This window comes from Tiliqua scincoides, chromosome 9 (assembly GCF_035046505.1).
Source record: "Tiliqua scincoides isolate rTilSci1 chromosome 9, rTilSci1.hap2, whole genome shotgun sequence".
NCBI classification, from domain to species: Eukaryota; Metazoa; Chordata; class Lepidosauria; order Squamata; family Scincidae; genus Tiliqua; species Tiliqua scincoides.
The window spans coordinates 12,629,163-12,646,425 of NC_089829.1; the positions used below are offsets into that span (position 1 = coordinate 12,629,163).

General features: G+C 46.6%; 1 protein-coding gene across 1 annotated transcript in view; it reads right to left on the minus strand.

Annotated features, from left to right (window-relative positions):
* Positions 1 to 17,263, minus strand: part of MEGF6 (multiple EGF like domains 6) — a 194,567-nt gene that overhangs the window by 71,875 nt on the left and 105,429 nt on the right. Inside the window, exon 6 of the mRNA XM_066637137.1 lies at positions 2,084 to 2,206. Coding sequence (XP_066493234.1) covers positions 2,084 to 2,206 — 123 coding nt within the window. The remainder of the gene's footprint in view (positions 1 to 2,083; positions 2,207 to 17,263) is intronic.

Consider the following 17,263-nt stretch of genomic DNA (forward strand, 5'->3'; position numbering starts at 1 on the left):
ACATTCAGATGCAATTCCATCTCCCCCAGCCCTCCCCACAGCTCCACTAATGTCTTTTGGTGCACCTTCCATGCACCCCCCATTCTGAGATTTCTTCCAGTTCAACATTTCACATTTCCCTGACTAAGATACCACTGGATGAGAGCATCAGCAGTGGCACCACAGAGTGGCAATAGGGACATCTGTTAACCTGGAGAAAGAACGCTAGAAGATTGCTTGCCCCCCATCACCCAGGACCTCCTTTTGCCACCATTGTCACCATCAAGAAGTCTGGGCATGCTGAATCCAAATTGATCTGCCCACCACAAGCCTCCTGCATCATCTCGGCTACCCTCGCACCTTACCTCCTCTGCTTCAATCTCTTCATTTAAACCTGCCAGGTGGGGCAGATTCAGGGAGCAGCACTTTCCCACTCCCAGAATCTTCTCCACCAGCTGGTTTAAGGAGGAAGCAGCCCAGGGGTGGCAGTGTTGGCCACCTCCTCTAGTTGCACCAGTGAGACAAGTGGGCAGGACAAGTCAAATCAAACCAAGCCAAATTGTCCCACCCTCCTCTTCTAACCTAGTACTGGGCAGGCCAGGGCAAGGTGAAGGGCTCAGGACAGCCCTATGCGTGTTTGCCTGCTGTTTGAAGTAGCCATTTCAATCAGCCTCTTGGATAGGCTGCCTCTAAGGAGAGAGGTTTAATACTAGCCCTCCCCCCCCCAGAACATCCAACACCCATTGCCTGAGAGTTTTAAGGGACTAGTTGATACCACCAGATACAGCAGTAGCAGCAACTGCATCTGTAGCCAAAGCAAGCATAGCTGTTGAACAGGGCAGAAATCTCTGATTCCCCAGGATCCCATTTTGCTTCCCCCATCATTCAGGAGGACAGAGCCACAATACCATTACTAATAACATTGACACCAGTCGGTAGGCAAGTCATGACTGTGATGGCAATAATATCCATTGGCAATTTAAAAAAAAAAAAGTGAACTGCTTTGAGAATCCCTTGTGGTTGAAAAGAGTTATACAGTTGGATCTCAGTATCCAGGGTGGATCCATTTCCAGAAACCCCGTGGATACCAAAACCTGTGGATAAACAAAACCAGGGTTCCAGTTCTTAGGAACTCTGGATGCAACTGAAGATGTTCTCTGGTCACTGCCTGGAGGTGTTCTGAAGCCCGCAGAACCGTCTATGGGCCTCAGAAAGAGCTCCAGGGATGTTATAAAGTCACTTCTGGTTTTTGTAAAACACCAAAACAGAAAACCAGAAGCATCCTTTTGGCACGTCTGCAGCCTCAGAAAGGCTCCCGGACATGACCAGAAAACATATCCAGTTGCAATCAGAAGCTTAGGTCCAGCCTCTATCGTGGGTTCAGAACCCACAGTTAGTTAAAACCACAGGTCCCAAATCTGTGGTTAGATAAAACTGCGGGTCCCAAATCTACTTTTAGGGAGGCAGAATCAATCAATCAACAGTATTTATATACCGCTTTTCAACTAAAAGTTCACAAAGCGGTTTACAGAGAAAAAAACAAATAAACTAAATGGCTCCCTGTCCCAAAAGGGCTCACAATCTAAAAAGATGCAAATGAATACCAGCAGACAGCCACTAGAACAGACAGTGCTGGGGTGAGGTGGGCCAGTTACTCTCCCCCTGCTAAAAAGAGGAGCACCCACTTGAAAAAGTGCCTCTTACCCAATTAGCAGGGGTTCAAACCTGTACAACAGTTTGAAACAAATAAATCCAATCCAATCCTAGACATATTTACAATCAGCCCAGTGAGCTCAATGGGACTTGGAAGTAGGGCTGACCAGAGTCAACTCACACTGAACTGCGCCTTAAGAATTCCAACAACTAAGAATTCTTGCAGCGCAAGCTTAGGCATATCTACTCAGAAGTAAGCTCCACTGAGTACTGTGGAGCTTATTCCCAGATTGCAACCCCAGTCAACGAAAGAAACCCAATGTGGTTGCAGAGCTTCAGCGAGTGGAGATTATGCAACGGAAAGAGGCGTTCTGGTCCCAGCAGCTCTGGCTTGGATGAGACAAGAGCCAAGAGGGACAGAGAGGCAAACCAGTTGTCCTCTGCAACTTACCTAGACAGGTTCTGCCATCGGTGTGAAGGCGAAAGCTTGCCTTGCACTCGCAGTAATAGGACCCCATGGTGTTCACACATCTGTGCTGGCAGCCACCGTTGTGAACTTGGCACTCATCGACATCTGGAAGGGAAGAGGCATGGAAATAGTCAGAGAGAGAAAGCGGGCAGGCTCAGAGCTCAACTCAGCACTTTCTGCTGGCCAGTGCTGTACCCTAAATACAACCCGAGAGAAAGCAATCGCTTCCCTTCATCACGTCCAGGGAAGCCAAGGAGAAGGCACCCCTTACCAGAAGTGGCTTGAGCCCTGATTCAAATGGCGCCCATCAATTAGACTGTTGCGCAGATTCTAGTCCTGCCTCTGCCTTGTGCGAGCTCATTCATTTCATTCAATAGATTCCAATTCGTGTATGTATTTATTTAAAACACTTCGGCCCCACCCTTTGGGGTAAGTTGTCCCAGGGTGGCTAACAGCAATTTAGGCTGGACACTAGGAGAAAACACCCCAGCTGCAAGCAGCCATCCCTGTAAATGGTACAGCCAGGTGGCTCTAATTGAAGCCCCAGTGGCAGCTTCCCTCTCAGCGCTCTGAAGCGCGGTGATGATGATGATGATGATGATGTTATTGTCAAGTACACCCCAGCCGCCTCCGAGCATCCATCATAGGGCTCTCCACACTCCAGGAGAAAATGAGAGGGAGTGTTGGTTGCATAAGCTGTGTGCCTTTGTGCAATGGCCTCTTCCTTGTTGAGGGTTTTCAAGCAGAGTCTGGGTGGCACAGAGGCTGTTAGGGATGCTGTAGCAGTTGCCTGCACTGAGCAAGGCATGAGACTAGATGGCCTTTGTGGCCCCTTTCAACTCCCACATCCCTCTCACTTTCATAAATGACTCCCTTCCAGCCTCTTACACTCAGAATGGCCTTCTGATACACACACAGGATGCTTCCTCCCTCGTAGAGCCAGTCAGACGATGAGGCAACCTGATGTGTCTTGTATGGTAATAGACAATGGGAGGAGCAGCAGATTCAGGGTGCCCTTCACCTGCCACCATCTCTGTCCAGCCCGCCACAGACACAAACCACACCGATATGCTTCCCACTCACAAAAAGCAAGCAAAAAATGGATCACTTGCTCCATGACCCACCTCCGCTTGCTTCTTCCCCTCTCAGTCAGACCACATGAGGAAGAAGGGAGGGGAGTGAACCGACTTGACTTGCGCTGCCTGTGCCCCCCCAAAATGCATGGGCAGCGGTAAGCTCCTTCTCTCTCTCCCCCCCCCCATTCCTTCCTTGTGTGGTCTGCTTGAACTTAAAGAGACCATGCTAGGAATAAGTGAGGGGAAGCTGCCACTGACCTGGCTCCTTCCTGGCTGTTCCTTTAAGAAAACAGAAAAAAATGAACGCATGCTGGGAATTATCCCCATGCATTTCCTGTTTTATGGGGACAGTTGTACAGGAAAGAGCCAAAGTAAGTAGCTGCTCACTTGTTGCCTTCAAATCCCTTCTTAACCCATTTCTGCCCAGCCCACAAGTGTACACATTTGGTCCCTGTTGAGTATATGCAACATTGGGCAGAAATGGCTTAAGGCCATCTATGATATCACACCCTTAGCCCCCATTCTCTACTATTCTGGTTAGATGCGCACAACAGAGATAATCGCAGGTGTGTCTCGTTTACCTGTCTTCAACCACTTCCCCTTTTTCTGCTTCCCTTGTGCTAACAGCTAGGCCGGCTGTTCCCAAATTGTAGGTAGCGACCCACAAGTGGGTCACAAGCTGATTTTGGTAGGTTGTGAGGCCTCCCAGGAGAGCATTCCATGGCCTCTGGATCTGGTGGGAGACCATGGCCAGCCATGCAGTTGAGCAGGCTGGATGCTGGCTGGGGCGCCTCATTCTCATCCGCTACCCAGCCAATGAAGCTCTGGAAATCATGCTCAGATTTGCTGACTGACTTGGTATCATGTTATTTATTGACTCCTTTAAATTATTTATATTGACTTCCAGGTAATATTCATATAAAGGGGTGGTGGTGCTAAAAAGTTTGGGATGCGCTGATTGTAGGTGCCTCAGGGCAGAGACCAGCCTATTCACTCTATGTAAAAGCACCCATCCACAGTGATGATGCTCTATTTAAATATGATGATGATATCCACCACAACATTTCACATGGTGAACTGAAGACAAATAAATTCAAAAAAGCACTTGGCACATATTCTACGTGAACACCTCTAAATATCCTAGGTCTTTGGGAAGGACTTGATTTTCAGTAAATGCTAGCCACTATTAGGTGGGCTATGACTACCAAAATAAAACAACAGCAGCAACAAAATCAATCATCATAATAACAGATACATACCAAAAATTTCTCCCAGCTGGGAAATAGCAGCTGCAATACCAGCAAATACGTAAAAAGTATATAAAAGCCGCCAAGTTAACACTCCTGCCATTTGGTTGCAAAAGACAGACCAGTTTGTTCTACGCGGATGAGTTTTCCTCTGAAGTAGAAAACAAATGGACTTGGCTGCAACTTATCAACACTTCTCCTCCTGCTATTGAAACTATTTGGGCCTGAATGAAAACCACTTCCCCTGCCAGCCTCAGCTTGATCCGTGCCCCGGAGCAGCGATTATTCTTTCAACGCTGAAAATGTGGAGCAGCCCAAGAGTTCCGGGTAATAACATGTTTCGTCCCGCTGAACATTCGAGGCTGGGTCCGCACAAGAGAGTCTGCTCTCTCTGCTGGGCTGGGTTATTGGAGCGCAAAATCAGAATGGTTGGGGGCGCAGACCTCGAGGCACAGGGGGGTTTGACATGCTGACGATGCTTGATTTGCTTTCGAGCAAGGATGTACGCAACCCACCCTGAAGAAAGCGTCTTCTAGAAACATGTTTCTCTCCCACTGATAATTCTTAGATATTCCTCCTTGGTAGGAAAACTGAACCCCAGGATTTGCAAATTTGTGAAATGTCAGTGGGGGATTTCACTATCCCTACATCACCTGTAATTCCTTGTGCCTGCCACACAGGGGCGAGGCTACAACAATGAGCACCAACCCACCTTCAGATGTGCTCCAGCAAACTCCTACTTCTCTCCTCCCCACCTGCCACAGTCCACCTCAGGCTTGCCCTCCTCTCTCCCCACTACCCACAGCTCCCTCCTGTCACCTCCCTCTGATGGGAGGAGAGTCTGGAATCCTGGTCAATGACATCAGCTGCTGCCTGGGTCTGCAGAGTAACAGAGGACTAGCATCTTAACGGGCTTGCATCTGTAGCCATCAGTCAGCCTGAGTACATGTGCAACTCCTTCTGCCTCCTCCCTCTGGAGCAGTGATTTTCAACCTTTTTCATCTCATGGCACAGTGGCAAGGCACTAAAATGGTCAAGGCACACCATCAGTTTTTTGACAATTGACAAGGCACACTGTGCTGTCAATGGGGGCTCACATCCCCCAATGGCCCTATTAATAAATGACCCTCTCCCAAATTCCCCCAGCACACCTGGGGACCATTCGCAGCACACCAGTGTGCCACAGTACAGTGGTTGAAAATGGCTGATCTGGATGGAGGACGTGTGTGGAGCCCTGGGCTATCGCATCCCGCAGCAAGGGGCCAGAAACCACTGCTTGTCAAAATCTCACATATCCCGAACATGTTTGGGATTTTGGCAAGGTACTTCAGGAAGCCAAAACCACCTGAAAAGTGGAGATAAATATAGGGCATGAATAGGAAGCAAACTGCAAAAGCTGCACATGTCAGATGTTAACATTGGAGTTTGCCATGTCAGCCTTTTGCCAAAGAATATCTACCCTAATTTTTTTTTTAAGTAGAACAACAAATGCCACCAAAATGTAAACAACAAAAGGGACTATATTATAACATCATCACAGCACAAGCAAATTAACCAAGTCCAGCAACCGGAGTTCTCAAGTCCACCATCTAAGGAGAATGTTGAAAAGCCATTTACACATTCTAGAAGGGTTTGAAATTAGAGCAGGGTTGAACGACTAGCGCGGGGCAATCTGCGTGCTCAGTTCGGAATGTCAGAATGAGAATGCTCCCCCCACCCCACTTGTGGTTTGTTTTGTTTCAGCTCTGCGGTGTGGAAAAGGGCGACACTGAGACTCAAGCCCACTGAAAGCCCTTGAAGTGTGCACTGTGCTCAGATTTTGGGAGCAGAGTTTTATTGTGGCCTTTTTGTCACAAATAGCCAATTTGGCCGGGCGCCCAGAGAGAAAAACATCAAGGATGTTGGCAGGCAGGGAAGAGCGGGACAACAGACAGTTCCTGCCAGCAGGGGAAATGATGAGCAAGTTTTTTAAAAAAAAAATCCCTCTATAGGAGTCACCAGGGCTACTGCTGCATTTACGTGACCCCACAAGTGTTCTCATGGCTGATGAGAAGGGTCACCTTAGGATGCAGCCCAACTCCTGCTGCCCTCAATTGACAAGGACCCTGCAAGCAGTCAGATGTGCACTCATGGGGCGAGAGGCACTGAGAAGGCAGCCAGGAAGGACTGATGTAACCCACACACACAATTCCCAGAGTCCTGCTGGGGAGGAAAAAAAAAAATCACACCCTCTTGGTTCTGTACACTGAATGTTCCAGAATTTGACACTGCCACCTTTCTAGTGACACCGAGAGAATGGATTAAGGCCATTTAGCAACCCTTAATCTGATTAAAGGGAGAGAGACAGAAAGAATGCAAACAATTAAATTTTCTTCATCCTGAGCCACAGCCCCAAATTTACAGTCAAGGTGCATTTGTCCTCAATTCACCTTTGCTTTAATGAGGCCAAGCAAAGTAAGGCAGTAAGGAAAGAGTTCAAGATTTCTGCTGCTTGATTCACATCCATCCCAGATGTAAGCAGGGATGCACAAGCGCTCTCTGGCTCACCTCGACAGGGCTCAGGGATTTGCAAGACCTTCTGTCTATGAATGTAAGCTCTCTGCCTAGACTTGGAATTGTCCCACACTGCCTCCAACCAGCCCCAAAGTAAATGTGGCCTGGGGAAAGACGAGGCAGGGGACAGCTCACAGGATCAGGGCAAACACAGCCTTGATTGCTTGTGCATGATCAGGGTTGTATTTGTATTTGCCCCAATCCTGCTTGCAGGATATTTCACACCCTGTCCCACTGATGTTGCAGGACATTCTTAGATGTGAACCACATGCCACACTAACATTGTGCCCATAAGTCATGTCCCCCCTGCCCCTGGATAACAACAGTTTTGTAGGGACCCTGGTGTTCAGTGGTTCCTTCTTTTTTTCAATTCATTTTTTTATTAGAACAACACTGAAAAAAGAGACAGACAGACAGACAGACAGACAGACAGACCCTAAAGATCCCTTCAAAACATAAACAAATAACAAAAAAATGCAAGACTGAAGCAGTATATCCTAAATATTTATAACATTCCTTTTTGTATGCTCCATAACATCACATATCAAACATAGATCCTCAACAGTTCTTTATGGTGTATTACTTAAATGACAAATGTAATGTTGCAAATGTAATGTTACATTTGCTGAACTAGGCCTGACAGTCAAAGAATGAATTTTTGTTTCATTTTTCACCAGGGACAGTCCTCATTTTCTGGTACCTGATAAACCACATCCCTCATTTTGCCTTTTTTTTTTTTTTCAATCACCTTGTTAATATCTACAGTGTCTGACAGCACCTCTTTGGGGTTTGGAGCAGAGCCGTTGTTCAGGCCAACCAGGAGATGCAGCCAAGGACTGAACCCAGAACCTTTCACATGCGAGCTGGTGCTCTAACACCAAGCTACAGAATGAGCTGTAAAAATTCAAGATTGGGGGGGGGGTCCACATGAGGGGGCAAGCGTCCTCACCTCACCTGCACACTTTGGAGAAACTTTAACACTGGAGGTTTTCACTTGTGAATGAAGAGAGTGAGAATGAGCCGAGCAGCAGTGATGTGCCAAGTGATAATTAAAATGATTTTTCCCCTCAAGGCATGGAAACAAACCAGATTAGTCTTGTTGATTGCTTCCTTGGACTAAAGTGGCTTAGTGCAAGTCCCTTGGCTGAAACTAAGACCAGCAGCAGAGGTGTCAAGAAGACTATGGGTCAAAAGCACAGGCTGTGGCATCCCAACTGCAGCACTGAAGTCAAGAGGCTCTTTCCAACTTCATTTACCTTTAGAGCTTTATGGTATTCCTCAGATCTGTGACAGCATAAACTTACTCGACCAGCGTAGATCTCCCCACATCTGCCTGTTGTATGGGTGCAAGGAGACATATACAGCTCTTCTAGAGTCTTGGGTCAATGTTCTAGCCCAGCACTCTCATCCCCCAACATTTCCCTTCCTCTCTGCTGAAGCTGGGCCATGGGGGGGGGGAGTTGGAGGACCAGGGGAGTGACATCAGGAGATCTTCAGACCTCTTCAACACTGCTTCCATATCATGCCAGGTAGGGCCAGATTTAATATGATTTGAGCAATTTTGCCCAATGGGGCACTGCGCGGCGGGGGGGAGCATGTTGCCGCAGGGAGCAGGCTGCCTGTAGCTGCAGCCAGCATCTCACATGGAGGCAAATCTCTATTCAGAGGCTGGCCTGGCAAGCAAATCTCTCGAGGGACCTTCCGCCCACCCCTGCTTCTATTTGCCCAGAAATCAGCCTACACTGGAAGCAGCTCCTGCTCACCACTGCTTCTGGTTGGCTTGAAATTGGGCCACTCTGGAAGCAGGAGGTGCCTGGTTTGGACTGCTTGCTGCTGCTCCTTGCAGCTAAGTGGGGTGTGTGTGTGTGTGTGTGTGTGTGTGTGTGTGTGAGAGAGAGAGAGAGAGAGAGAGAGAGAGAGGACCCTGCAGGGATGAAGGGCCCCCAAGAACCATGCAGAATTGGGCCCCACACCTCATAAGGCCGGCCCTGAGGCCAGGGGTGTCAAACTCATTACACACAGTGGGCAGAATACCATTCATGACATCTGCTGAGGGCCAAAAGTGATGTCAGTAAGCAGGAACTGACATCACTAAGCAGGTGATAACCAGAAACAAGCACTTTTCTCTCACTTGGGAACACGTTAACTGCGAATGACAGAAAAGAGATCACACAAATCTTGAACATATTTCAATATATGGGAGAGCCCAATTATCACATGGGCCACCCTTTCAGCAGTGACACCTCAGCACAGCTCAGCAGCTGATGGTGGTGCTGGGAGAGCCCAACTATTTCATGGGCCAAATGAAGAGCTTCCATGGGCCGTATCTGGCCTGTGGGCCTTATGTCTGGCAATCCTGGCTTATACGTTCTGGTAATCTTTGGAGGCTCCTCATCCTACAACCTGAGCTGATGGTGAATGGGGTCACTGCACCCCCTACAGATGTTGCTGCGGTCTCAAACCCAGAAGTAACCAGCGATGACGTCATTGCCAGTTACTTCCGGTGGAACCTCTGAGGACAGTGTGATGGCAAATGATATGTTGGGGGAGTAGCATTAAGAAACACTGCTTTAGCTCATTCATGTAAAGAAGGTGGGAGAGCTTGGGAGATGTTTTGGATGTCTGATAACACTTTCTGTTTAGCAGCGTTGTTAGAGGAATTAATGAGATAAACAATTTGGGTGATAGTGAATCGCCTTGAAAATACCTTTCCTGATGTCAACATCACCCAGTTTGTCATCACAGACCAGCCTCAAATGTGTCTTCCATTTTGCCATTGATCTTGGCACAAATGGTCATTTTTACTGTCATTTCTAGGCTCTTCAGTCTCCAATCATGCAGCAATGAGTCAAAAGCCTTTTTTGTAATCTATCCAAGCTACATTTAAATCTGTTCTCTTTTTGCAGTTTTCCAGAATCATTTTATGAACTAATAGCTGAACTTTTGTTCCCCTTGTATTTGGGCAAGTTCCTTTCTGCTCAGATGGGAAGAGAAAGTTATGATTAAAAAGGGTCAAACAAAAGCAGAATCCTGGTGGAACAAAGATCTATTTAGTTGCAGGGTCCTTTCACCCCACCACCAGGGCCTAGGAGGGGGGGGAGTAAAGGGGGTAATTTGTACCTAGGCCCAGGGTCAGAAAAGGGGGCCCAGGCACCAAAGGAGGGGGCCCAAAAAGTTCTTGGGATCTTATGTTTTCCAATCTCACCCAAACTCACTGCCTGCACATGATGCTGTGTGCACAAGCATAGGCATGAAGTCGCAACCGCTGCAGCAAGCCATAGACACCAAGCCTAGAAATGCATCCATGACTCTCCCGAACACAGTGTCAAATCTGGGAGGAAACTGGTCTTGTACAGTAGCTTTTTGGCTTGTGGATCCCATAACCTTGCAGGAGTGTATAGGTTCAGGGATACAGTTGTGGGGCTACAGCTGTGGCAGAAGTTCATTTTGGTGCACACAGCACACTGTCCATTCTAGTGCGAGCCTAACTATGATGATGCTAATTTTCTGCAATGGATTTTCTATATTTCAAAGATTTTAGGAGACTTCTGAGTGTGTTTGGGTTTCCATATTACTTTATCCAGACACCAAAGCCGCATGGTTGGGTAGACCTGGGCTCTGCATCAAGAAGCCTAGCAGACTTTGAAAGAAGCTTTGTACTCCCTGATAAAATTCCTTTCAGAGGCCCTGCCCACAGCAGTCATCTTACATACTTGCAGCATGAAAGAGATGGCTTTCCCCTGTTGCTTGCTCCTAGCACCTGTCATTCAGAGGTAGACTGCCTTGAACATGGAGGCTCTACATAGTTCTCAATCAAGAGCAGCTGATATCCCACCGAACCTTGTCTCATCTCTTTTGAAAGTCACCCAAGCCAGCAGTCATCGCCCTATTTTGCAGCAGCAAATCCCCTCTTAATAATGCATTTGTGTGAAGAAAGCTTCCCTGTAGCCTGTCCCAAATTTAGGGCCAGTCAATTTCACTGGGTAATCACAAGATCCAGTATCATTTCCCACACCACCACTCTGCCACACTAATCATCATTTTATTAACTTCTACCCTTAAGTTGTCATATTGTTAAACTCAGCTCACTAACCTGCCCCAAAACAGAAGGTGTTCTGAAGTTATTTCGGGCTACTGTTGGGTGAATAGCAGAGGGGAAAAGAGAGGGAGGGAGGAAGGAAGCTTTGACACTGTGTGTATGCATGTGTGTGAGAGAGAAATGACTCTTCGCTGATTGGCACACTTGGCGCACTGCCCCAATAGCTGCCAATGCGCCTTCAAGACAATACAAGACATTCCAAGCTTTAACCATGTACACTTCAGCCATGCTCTCTCCACCACAGCTGCTCAGACTCTGCCATCACAGGGAAAACACTGGGATTTTTATCTGAGTCACTTCGGACTCTTAACTGCGGACATGAAATAGTGCTTCGACTGCAGTGCCCCAATGAAACAAAATGCACAGCTTACTTTATATGCGAAGGGAGAACCCAACAGATGTGGGGTTCAAGAGTGTTACACACCCAACACATGATGTACTCCTTTGGCCATGTCCGCCCCCATCTTATGTTCAGTTCTGGTTTGCAGACAAGTGCTAAATGAAGGAAGTCCTAGGAGATGACTGAGGAGTGAGTCAGCATGGGAGGAATGGCTAGCCAGAGCATTCCCCTTCACCCCCTCACATGTTGGCCCTCTATGGGGCTGCAACATATGGAGAGAACTTAGGAAACAGCAGCATCTGTCAATTATTTTTTCCTTTCATCAACACGATGAATTGAGGGTCAAACCACCAAGTACATAAAATGCATCCTCAGTCCATATTTATTGATTTTGCTTAAATTGCAGCTGGGGGGGGGGGGGAGAGAAACTGAGCTTAGAGATTTTAGCCCTTTACCTTGCTATTTGATCCAGAAAAGACACTTAAACTGGCATACTTCTGAGAATGCTATTTTCGTTAGGACTGCACTGCAAGGATTAAATAACACCCCCACCCCACATGCCATGGTCAGTGGCATAGGCATCCATTTTAAATGGTCAGTCGCCCCCAAGCCATGCTCCACTACGGCTATGCATTTTTGAAACATCAACTTTCAATCTCGTCATTACAGTGTTCTCTTGCCGCTTTTTCCTACTTTGAAATAAATGTCTTAACACTTCATTTAAAAATCTAGCCCATTTCATCCCACACACCTGGAGTGGATTTCAATAGCTTTACAACAGTTGTGTCAACAAAATCCCACATAAATATAAAAGGTGAATCAGAGTGCTAGTCTATGCATGTTTACTCAGAACCATGTCCAGCTGTGTTCAGTTGGGCTTACTTCCAGGTAAATTTACATAGGATTGTAGCTTCAATGTAGCAAGAGTTGCATGCTGTCAATTCTCAGGAAGGCCTTGTGAAAAGCAAAGACCTAGATCAGTGGTTCTCACACATTTAGCACCGGAACCCACTTTTTAGAATGAGAATCTGTCAGGACCTACCGGAAGTGAGGTCATGACTGGAAGTGACACTATCAAGCAGGAACATTTTTAACAATCCGAGGTTGCAATTCCACACACACTTACCCAGGAGTAAGTCCTATTGGCTATCATTGTTCAAAGAATATACATAGTAGCTTGTTAAAAGTACAGGTCCGTAACATTTTCCCAAAGGCAACCGCATACCATGGGAGCATCGAGTCTATATACAGGTTGACCCAAAAGTAGGTGGACAGTAGGTGGAATAAATGTTATCATTTACTGTCCACCTACTTTTGGGTCACCCTGTATATTAAAAATATTGAAATGGATGGAGACCCACTTGAAATTGGCTCGTGACCCCGACCCACAGTTAGAGTCACTGACCTAGATATTAACAATATGCTGTTAGACAGATTTCTCAGTTTGCCTTCTGCTGATCCTGACCCCCTTCTAAAAAAAAAAGGTTTACTGAATGTTCCTGCTGATTATGTCCTTGCTCCTCCTGCAGGAGAAGCCCTGCTACTGCACCACCCCTCCCTCCCTCAACTACATCCCAGTTGCTGCCCCAATTGTGATTGTACCCACCAGGTTAAATAGCAACTAATCTGCCTGATTTGGAAAAGGAAGGTCTCTAGTAAAATATTCTCTGCATCCTCACAAAACTACAGTTCCCAGAATTATTTGAAGGTCTTTAACCCTATGGAATACATCTTAAATACACAGAAGGAACCACACTGGTGTTGAATGCCACAGAGTTGACTGAATCTCATTGATTCATTGGGTAAACAGAAAACCATGTTTTCATCTTCTGAAGAATGGTTCTGTGTAACTCAAAAGCATGCTGCCTTAAAACAGCTGGTCTGATCAATGGTACCATCTGAGCCAAAATCTGGATTCTTTCCTGTAATTCTTCCGTCCCTCATTCAAGCCCCAGTGTATCCAGTATTTCACAGGCAAAAGGGCCATTAGCTGACCATGAACTACCAAGAGGAACTCTGATCAACTCAGCTAAGGATGAATGGAGATGTACCCAATTTGTTCTGTTACACCATCTTATCTCCCAGATCAAGCTTGGAGGAAAAGTGTCCTGTTTATCTGCAGTACAAGTTGACTGAGCACAGTTCTGATTGGCCAGAGCCAGTGACAACAGTAACCTTACCTCCCTGACGCACTTTCCCCCCCAATACTTTTCAATGTTAGCCTTTCAAGGGCTCTCTCTCTCTCTCTCTCTCTCTCTCTCTCTCTCTCTCTCTCTCTCTCTGTTGTTGTAATTGCATAAATGTACAGAGGATACTTTAAAAAAAGAAAAAAAAGAAGCCTAAACAACTGGGGAGGGGGAACTAGCCTGAGGCACATATATCTGCTTTTGCAGCAATCTGATCCCACATCTAGGGGATTAAAAAAAATAGCACTGTGTTTTGCGTGCATCTAAATACACCTTAACATTTTCTTCCTATGCTCCAGCATCTTCTGCTTCACAAATAAAGAGAAGGGAGCAGTAGCAGGAGTTAACCCCCAGAAGGAAAACAGGGCAGTCCTAGTCCTTGTGCCCCCATCAATACCTACAAGTAGTATATATTTTTAGATAGCTTTCCTGGCGTGTGCCTTTTCTGGTAAGGCATAGGAAATGGGGCAAGAGAGATTAAGCAGGGGGAAAGTGACCAAATCTTAAAGCCCTGCTACCAGATATGTAAGTATTCAGTGAGTAAGTATACCAGATATGTGAGTGAGTATTCAGTAAGGTGCTGCTTTGTATTACATCTCACCAGACAACCCTCAACTCAACGCGGAAAATGAACTACCTCCCCTTTCTGTCCTCACACCGAATATGCAAGGTGGGCTAGGCTACAAGGTGGTGACTACCCGCATCCACCGAGTGTCACGTTTCAATCTTAGTTTTTCCTTCTCCTTCATAAGTGAATATTATTATTAAAAACATTTATATACCATTTTCAACAGCAAAAAAAAGTTCACAAAGCGGTTTACAGAGAAAATCAAAATAGCTGAATGGCCGTCTGTCCCCAAAGAGCTCACAATCTCCAAAGATATAGAAGAGATGCCAGCAAACAGCCACTAGAAAAGACACTCTGCTGGGGTGAATGACAGCTTCCTCCCTGATACTTCGGTTGTCTGCAGCTCCAGCTGCACACAGAGCTAGGAATCCGCCCAGTGAGGATGTCCTGGAGTCTAAATACAAATATAAGAACGTAAGAGGAGCACCACTTGAAAAAGTACCTCTTTGCCCAGTTAGCAGGGTAACAGAATAGGTACACAGAGCATTCCAACCCAGTTCGCCTTGGTCCCTCTAACCCCTACACCACACTGCCTCTGAAATAACTTCACTATTTTGATCAGCAGTGACCACTTCCATACCACACCCTCCAGACAGGGAGAATAAATAGACAACTTGTTTACTGGTCATGCCAAAAACCGAGCAGAAGACCGCCTGACCCTCGTCGGTCCGCGCGCACCCCTTAGTTAGCAAAGAAACCAGCGTTGCCTACCTGGCCTCAGCTCTGAGCGGCCCACACTGTATCCTGTGCTTCCCAAATAGCATGGGTAGCAATTTTTCCAGTGGTAGCGATAGTGAAGGCTGGCAGCCGGGGAGATGCTCCATGGGATGCCAAAGCACCACAGCACCATCCAAAACTGGATCAGCTCTTGTCCCATTGTGTGTAAAGAGTTAATCGGAATTTTAAGGGGAGAAGGGAGGAAGAGAGAAAAGCAGGGGCCCCAGTCCGGTGAAAGGGAGACAAAGGTTAAGCTGCAAAATGGGGTGCACAAAAATTCACTCAAGTCTTCCCCAACCCCCTAAGCCTCCCTCCTGATGCTTCTGTTGTCTGCAGCTCCAGCAGCACGCAGAGCTATGAATCCGCCTGGCGAGGATGCCCTGGTGTCCCGAATGCCATTGTCAAAAAGCAGCTACTGCTTTCTCACATCACATGCTTACTGGAGACTGAATCACTGAGCAGCCCTCCCACACTTCTTAAGTTCTCAACTTTTGTTCCGCCCCCTACAGGTAAAAGCCAAACCCAGAAAAAAAGTTTTGGGTTTGTTTTTTTGTTTTTGTTTTCCTTTGTCTGCTGCTCCTTTCCCAATCAGCACACCACAACACACAACCCCCTCTTCCCTCTGCTACTTTGCTGGGCTTGGAGCCAAAATTGGTGTACACCATCGCATCTTGCACGCACACAGACACGCAAAAGTGTGCATGCAAAGCCACATACAAAAGAAAGCAAGAAGAAATAACTAAGATTACAATTATAACCCTCATTCTAGCCAGCGGGCTCTGGGGCATTATTCAGGACTTGGCCAGGGGCCAGGCTGTATTCTAAAATTGGCCATGTTAACTATGAAAGGAAATAGGAGAGCGAGGGGACAAGTGGGGGGGGGGGTGTGTCTAAATCAACACCACATTTTGGACAGTCTTGCTTCGATGCTGGTAGTGAAACATCCCTAAAAGTGTACAGGCTCTCTCTCTCTCTCTCTCTCTCACTCACTCACACTAAAAATAGCAAAACAAGTGTCACTTTAAGGGCCAACAAAATATTGCACAAGCAGAATGCCTCTTTCCAACCCTCAGGGCAGATTTCCCCATTATTTACTAAGGTAATGATGAACAGCAGTTCTCAGCTTTTTGTACAGTGCTTTATGAGTGCTCCACAAACATCACCTCAATCACCTTGACGACAACCTTGTGGTGTAGGCCGGAATGATTACTTGTGGGGAGAACTGGTGTGGGACTGAGGGTCTGATTAGATGTGAGGTGGGAGTTTCATGATTGAATCACTTACAAAGAACAGCTGCTGGGAGGGATTTAAACTGGGGCTGCAACATGGGGTTGCATGCAAGTCTTTCCATCAGCACTGCAATCTTGATCCAGAACAGTGACTTGATAGAAAGTTCCAATTTCCAACAGTATATCCACTGGAAAGGATGGAGATTCTGACATTCAAACAATGGATGCTGAAGATTCTGGATTTAGTGACAAATTAACCGAGAAGAAACAGAATGAGGAATACATAATTATATCAAAAATGGGATGCTTTTCTGCAGTATTGAACTATTCTCCATTCCAATTTGCAGTTGAAACAAATAATTTTGGTATACAAAAAGCAGTTCTATATTACAAACACACTAAGGCTTTCGTGGCTGGATAAGTCCAAGGGGTCTCCAAACTTTTTGGCCAGAGGGCTGCATCAAATATCTGTCGTGGTGTGGAGGGCCGGAAAAAAAAATTTAAATATAAAATTTAAATAAATAAATTTGAGATGGAACTTAGATGAGTGAATAAATGAATGAATGGGCTCATTCATTCCACCTCTCTGGCCTTCAGAACACCCTCCAGACACAATCAGAGCACAGTTCTGGTCATGTTCAGTTGAGTGGGCCAGAGGCTTTCAGGGGACAAGAAGTTGGTCATGGGCCGGGAAGAAGCTTGCTACGGGCCGCAACTGGCCCCCGGGCCAGGGTTTGGAGACCCCTGATCTAAAACATAATTAAAAATATTGCTGGAGTCTTCAGGACATGGATTAAAACATACGGATTAAAAGCCACGAATGTGCAACAATTCCATACTAGAATCCATAGAGAGGCCAGGATACTGAAAATGTTGGTCCCAGTCTCTGTTCCCATAAGAAAAAAAAATTCCACTGCAAACCCAGAACTGAAGAACTGAGAACCCCCAGCTGCTGTGGGAACCACCCTTCCCTTTCCCTAGCACACTCCGCTTTGGGAGCAAAGGGAACAGGGAGGTAGATGCAGCAGTGGGTACCTTTCCCTCGAGCCCTCTATGAGTGGTCACTCTGACTGCTTTGCAAATGTCT